Here is a 7,486-nt window from a genome sequence, read left to right as displayed (position 1 = left end):
CCACGAGACCTGACATTACATATGCGGTTAATCATCTAAGCCAGTACTTAAAGCAACCTACGGACGTTCACTAGCACGCGGCAAAGAGAGTACTAAGATATGTCAGTAGCACTCGACACTTTGGCCTCTATATTTAACATGGGTCCGACCTTTCTGTTTCGGCCTTCTCCGATGTCGATTGTGCAGCCAACATAGACGATCGAAAATCAGTTGCTGCTTATTGCATCTTTCTTGGAGGTAATCTTGTCTCCTGGTCCTCCAAGAAACAATCCATTGTCGCCCGGTCCAGCACAGAGTCTGAATATAGAGCGCTCGTCCATGCCTCTACATAAATCGTCTAGGTGCAACAACTACTGTTTGAGATTGGCGTCAAACATAAGTCGGCTCCAGTCCTGTGGTGTGACAACCTCAACGTCGGTGCTCTAGCCGTCAATCCAGTGTTTCATGTGCGGACCAAGCACATTGAGATCAACATTCACTTCGTTCATGATCAAGTCCTCAGTGGTCAGCTTGATGTTCGTCATGTACCATCCTCCGACCAAATCGTTGATTGCCTCACCAAGACCTTATCACACTCACAGTTCTTCCACCTTCGATCCAAACTCGGTGTAGTAGAACTACCCTCTCGTTTGAGGGGGGATGTTAAGGATATTAAGGATGCCAACACATAAAGTCTTGCCTATCTACCAAAAGAATAGGGTTTACCAAAGGAATAGGTTGGTTACAACAAAATATCTAACCATTTGTTTTTGTTGAGTTATTTTTTGCATTCCCAAATTAGGGATTCCATATTGTATAAATAAATCACCTATGTACACTTCAAATACAATAAATCATAAAGGAAAAGTTGGCTTGCCACTGTCGTTTACTACCTATCGTCTGCTTAATTGAAACTATCGTTTACCTTTTCTGATACTATCGTCTACCTCCTGACACTATCGTCTACATGATGTCGTCTACCTCCTGTCGCAGTCGTCTACACGATATCATCTATCGTCTACTTCCTGACGCTATCGTCTACACGATATCGCCTATCTCTTGAAGCTGTCGTCTACCTCCCTCAGACATTATCATCTACCTCCACAAAACGCTATCGTCTATCTTTGACGTTATCGTTTACCTTGTCTAAGTACTATCGTCTGCCGCGTGAGTCAAGCCATATCCTTCAACCTCTCATTCTAACTTTCCCCACGAAAAGTATAACTTCTCTTCTCAGTCTATTTTGCAGAATCCAGAATGGAAGAAGTAGGTATATAAGGAACATGGAAAATAATCTGGAGTGTTGATATGGATTTATCTATCAGATCTTTAGGAGTGGATGAAGATGATAAACAATTGCTTACTGCACGGGCTACAGTAATCATTCTAAAAACGACAACGAAACAGGATGAAAAAAACATTGATAAAGACTGTACGAACCTTTCAAAGCAGAGAAAAACAGAAAGGCGTTTAGAGAATGGAAGAATTGACGAACCTGAGGAAAATCGAGATAGAGAATGGGATTCTTGGTTCTCAAGTCCTTAAGCTCCCCAATCTTGCCTCCACTAACGGGAGCAAGCAAGCCTGAAAACGAGAAGAGGAACCTATTCTTTCGCTGAGATTTCTTGACTATGTCTTTGCCATGGTGCTTCAGAACCGTCGCTGAAGGGCTCAGATACGCCTGAGGCTTTGCCTGGGTTTCTGAAAGTATGTGATTAGAGAATGCGAGCTTCTTAAGCCGCTTTCGGGCTGCAATCCCCGGATCGATTTCTCCTTTCGCTTCGTCCCTCTTTGAAGACGATGATCCTCGCGCCATTTCTGATGCTGGGAATCAGCTGCGGACTGCAGTGTACTGTCGGATCCCTCCTCTTTCTTCCTTTCCTCTTTCTTTTGTTTTCTCATGTTTTTCATTTTCTTTCTTGGATACTTACATCCAAGTCCCACATTTGTTTTAATAGTTTTTAACCTATGCATCCTCATTTTTCACCCTTCTAAAACTTTGGATTTTCTCTTTCCCTCTCCCATCGGTTTTTCATTTTATATATTAATTTCATTTGAAATATAATTAATTAATTAATGTTAATTTAATAAATTTAATATAAATATTTGTTTAATAAATACAAATTAATCTATAAAATATTTACGGTAAAAATTTATTAAATAAATATAATTACTTTTTTATATAAATTATTAATTAATTAACTAATAATATCTTAAATATATTTAATCAGTAAATTAAGATAAGTTAAATTTAGTTATTACAAAAGGTTATTTTTCAATAATAATAATCGGTTACTTTATTGTTTTTTAATAACCAAGCAATCACTTATTGAAATTAATTTTAATTTGATCCTTGTTATGGACATATAATCATTGTTTATTATTTATAATCAGTTAATTATTTATTGTGATTAATTTATATTACTTCATTCATTATTAACATATTATATTTATAAAACTTTTTTTTAGTATTCTTTATTAACATGTCATATATTTATCTCATTTTTCACTTTTTATATGATATATTGTTTATTAAAATATATTTTCTTATTTTATTTAATTAAAATCAAAATTAGAACTTGGTTAATTATAGAAATGAGCAACTATTATATTATAACTAATATGACATTCCTTATATGTAATAATTGGTTAATTTTAAATATAAATTACTTAATTTTTAAATATTTATAATTAAAATTATTATTGATTTTTAATTAATTGATTTTTACTTAATTGATTTTTATCAATATATTGGATGATATTTATTGTTTACTTGATTAATCTATTGAAATTATATAAGATTTTCAACTTAATTTCATAAATTAAATACAAACATAATTTTTGTTCATGAAATTCTGATAGCATTTCTCATGCACAATCAAACACAATCATCATTGATTTTCAGACATCATATTTTAAGTATCGTGTTCCCACCAGACATCTATAAAACATAAAACCAAACGGCCTCATTTCTCAACGATTTAGGAGAAGGATTAAAATACTATTGTAGTACCATATTTTAAGTTTATTCTAATATTATATTTTCAATAAATCTTAAATTTAGTCTTTTAAAATTATTTGTTATCGAAATTAGCTAAATAACAATAATAATTCTCGTGTAGATGAAAATCTTAAAAGATAACAAAATGTTTTTTTTTAAAGAATCGACGATGAATTAGCAGTAATGACTCGATTTAAAATTTACTAAAGTTACCATTAATAAAATTAAACATTTGAACGTATGTGAACTAAAATTAAACAAACTTCAAAATATGATAATAAAAGTAATAGCAAATGAGAATTAAAAAGCATTCACAGATGTGAAAAAGATGACAGATTTAATAGGATTGAAATCAATACAAAGAGAAGTTCCCAAATGGACGCAGCATATATGTAACATCACGAGTTTTTGAGAAAAAAATGTTAATTAAATCAATTATCTCTAATTATTGAGTTTTGGGTTTCCCATTAATTTTAGGAATCAGTGATCGATTGAGACAATTGTAAAGTCTTATTGGTTAATTCGAAGTTAATTGATTATAAAATTGAATTAATTGTCTTAGAAGGTGTTGGGTTGATGCCCTAAATCTCGTAGTGTCATATAGTTTGTAAACATTGTATGAACAAGCTATTGTGTGAGTAACAGTATATGATATTTTATTCATCTTGTCTACAAAATATGTGATATTTTAGTTGCATTAGCCACAAACCAGTAAATTGACATCCAAGATCATCGTTGTAACTTAAACATGTATGTGGAGACATACAAGTGGATCGTGTTTAAGTGATAACCTAAATGGTCTGTAGTATATGGATAAGGTTGAGTATCTTATCCTTGTGACACTACAAATATGGTCCGCTTTGAAGGTATTACAATTGTTGTAAAGTGTTACGAATAATATGATCTGATCGTTCATGTATTAGACATGCGAACCGAGATATTCTATACAAAATGTTCGTATAAGATCGAACCACAAAATGTTTAGTCTCGTCGTATAGTGTCGTTCATAACAGAGACTTACATTTTATCAGGATGATCATGGATAACATGACCTGAATCTTGAGTGAGTTGTGAACTCCTGCCTACGAGGGCGGTCATTTGATTTGTATAGGTAAGAGTGGTCAGATCGCCGACTCAACAAGCCTACCATTTTAGGGATTCGTCTGATTGAGGAGCTAGAAACACAACTACACAAGATAGAATTCACTTATTCTTCGAAACAGGGGTAAGTAGATAAATTACTCCACTGATGGTTGATTCTGGGTCTTGAACAATGTGGCGCCACACCCTCTTATGACTCGATAGGGGTTTAGTCATAGTAGGACTACGAATTATTGTTCATTAGAGAAATCAATGGTACTAAATAAGTTAGATGTAACTACAGGGGCAAAACGGTAATTTGGCCCAACCGCACTTACGAGCAATTTGTGAAGGGTCATTGTACTATTGATTGGTTATATCCAACTGACACATAAATATATTTGTAGTGCGAATAGTGCAGCTGTCGGTCTTTAGTGGAGTGTCCGACAGTTAACGAATGGTGAATAATGTAATTAAAGAGTTTAATTAATTATTCGTGTATCGTTGGAGTTTCAAGCTACATGTCCACATAGTCCCCTTGGTAGCTCAAAAGGATTTAATTCATAATTAGTTTTTTGGTTAATTTGAATTGTTCGAATTAATAAGAGGAACTTAATTATATATGATATAATTGTCACAATGTATTTGATAGACTATAGTTTACGAGAGGAAATAAATATTTGAATGAGATTCAAATATACTTTTTATGAATGTGATTCATGGTTGTTAAATTTAATATAAATATGCTTTATATTTAATGCCATAAAATAGACAAAAAAAAAACTATAGTTTATATTGTATATGATACAATATTAAAACTATATATTATATGTTATATTTGATATAACATATAGTTTAATATAATATAATATGATAAGTTAGTTATCATATTTATTTATATTATTTTATTATTTCGAACAATAACTTTCCTCCTTTCTCTTTAAACACCTTTGTGAGTGGTTATTGTTTTTGTGGCAAGAGGAGTAAAAGAAATTTTGTTTTATTTTTCTTCCTCTACCATCGACACTCTCCTGTACGATTGAATTCGTAGAAACGTTATGTGCGTTCTCTTAATCTTCTTTTTCTACACTCAAACTCTCTCTCCTAACCAAAACAGTCAGAGTCCACCACTCATGGGTTCTCACCCTGAGATTACCAAAGGCTCATTATGGTTGGGTCTTTGTTTGGTTCGAGAATATCTTGAATAAGGTCTTCGAGAGTTGCCGAGTTCGCGATTGTTCGAGAGAGTTACGTGAAGATAAAAGATCTTCAAAGGTCACGTATCTTGAACCATTTTCTTGTATCAAGCATAGTTTAACTTTAAATGCATATCTACTGTATGTTTACTGTGAATTATATTTTCAATAATCAATAGAATTTGGACGATCCGCTTCTACTCAAAGATCTATTCAAAACGAGTTACTTTAAAAAGAATATTGGATTTTATCTCCTATTGAGTTTAGAGATAATTGAATTACGTGGATTTAATTGATAGTTTAATTTTGGATTTTTCTCCTGTGATTAAAGATTCGATATTTAAGAAGAAAAAGGACAAGAGTTTGGAAATTGGAATTTAGGGAAAGGAAAATGGTTTTATATATATATATATACACACACACTTCCCTAGGGTTCGAGAAAAGGATGAAAAAAATAATTATGTTTTAGAGCCCTCGTCAAGCGTGTGTTGTGAAAATAAAAGAAAGAAGAAGACTTATTTTCTTCTCCTTCCCATGAGTCCGTGTTTGCTCTTCTCACGTAACCGACGTTGTCTATCGATCGAAGCTCCCACGTCGCCGCCTCCTAACCGCAAGTCACGATAATAATTAAATATTTGGAAAAGAGTTAAAAAAAAGTTATATTTGAAAAACTATGATTGGATAATTTGTAAGATGCAAATAGATCAATGTATTTCTAGATGTACCTGTTTATTTTTCTTAGATAAACTTAACTATACGATTTATTTTTATTTCTCATTAACTCGCCTCCTTTTCATTCGGAGATAAAATTCTTCATATTATAAATGCTATAGAAATAGATGCTTAGTATTCTAAAAGTCTAGTGTCAACTTTTATATTGTCCATGTACTTTGTAGTTATTCATGCTTAGTGTTCATGTAAGTCCACATCTACTTGTCACTTTGCCTATAAATAGTGATATTTTGTGGATCTTGAAAAAACACCCAATTGTGAGAAAATCCACTTCACATGTTATCCAATTTTCGTAATTTTATTTAGTTTATAATTTCAGTTATTTTATTTATTATTATTATATTATATTTTCTCCATATTCGTGTTCACGTTGTGCTCCTCAATTTCACAACAATGAGATATAGTTGCTTCCGTCACTGAAGGTAGGTCGATTTTTTTCTTAATTATAATTAATAAATTTATTTTTTGCATATTTAATACATATTAAATTTTTAATATAAATACAGTGTTTTGTGATGATGTTGTCACGGAGATACAAAATGCATTTAATGATTTTTTAAAATTTTCATTGGTTTCACGTATTATTATTATTATTATTTTGCAAATTCACGACTATTTAAAATATATCTCAAAACATTATGTTATGTATTTAAAAATATTGTATCTAATATATGAAATACATCACATTATATAAATTAGAGATTGATTCAATGCTCGACGTAAATCACTGTATAATCTACTATATGAAATATACCACGATATATGAATAATATTGGCTTAATATTCAACATAAATCATAATATATATCATAAATTTTATCGTATATATATCAATTCAAATAATCAGAAATCTCAACACATCAAAATGTGTATATATCATAATACACATAAAATATTATAAATAAATAAATAAACTCTTGATTAATTTGTATGTTTTAACAAATATCTTGAAACATTGTTAATATACATTGGAACATATATAAAATTAAGATCGGTAGATATTACAATATACAAAATTAAGAGTATATATTGTTTAATCAGATTTATTTATCAGTTATTGCACAGTATATAAATCACATATTGATTTAATATTAAACATAAATCACATTATATATTAAATAAACAACGGTATATACAACAATATATAATTCACCTATATCAAGTAAAAGAATGCATATTCCCTTGGAGATTTATGACATATATATTTAGAGTTTTAAAAAGAAGAAAAAATTATCCTCAAGTCTTGCTGCGGTGGATCAGTATAGGTGGCACAAACAAAGTCCATCTTTATCTTTTAATCTTCATACGGAGTTTATAACACATAACCGTACATCTTCATCTCTCACTATTCTCCAGCCATGGGCACCACAGATTTGTATGGGTAGTTGGATCTTGGTGCGCAACACAAACGAAGGGAGTAAATCGCGAATGGGAGAGAGAATCAACGAAAAGACGACTAGCGACCCTCGACAACTCGCGGTCAACGATTGAAAGTTGAC

At 31.4% G+C, this 7,486-nt stretch overlaps 1 protein-coding gene across 3 annotated transcripts in view; it reads right to left on the bottom strand.

Annotated features, from left to right (window-relative positions):
- LOC120082586 (DNA-binding protein RHL1) overlaps positions 1 to 1,912 on the bottom strand; it is an 18,211-nt gene extending 16,299 nt beyond the window's left edge. For 2 of the 3 annotated variants that reach the window (XR_005483225.1, XM_039037827.1), the window contains exon 1: positions 1,475 to 1,912. Coding sequence is in view for 2 of the 3 variants with exons in the window: in XM_039037827.1 (XP_038893755.1) it covers positions 1,475 to 1,795 (321 nt within the window). In the remaining variant the exon portion in view is untranslated. The remainder of the gene's footprint in view (positions 1 to 1,474) is intronic. The other variant, XM_039037826.1, reaches the window with a different exon arrangement.
- Positions 1,913 to 7,486: the final 5,574 nt, after the last annotated feature.

The sequence above is a fragment of the Benincasa hispida genome, chromosome 8 (assembly GCF_009727055.1).
Source record: "Benincasa hispida cultivar B227 chromosome 8, ASM972705v1, whole genome shotgun sequence".
NCBI classification, from domain to species: domain Eukaryota; kingdom Viridiplantae; phylum Streptophyta; class Magnoliopsida; order Cucurbitales; family Cucurbitaceae; genus Benincasa; species Benincasa hispida.
Note: the sequence above shows the minus strand (reverse complement) of the source record. Positions and strands in the feature narration are given on the sequence as shown.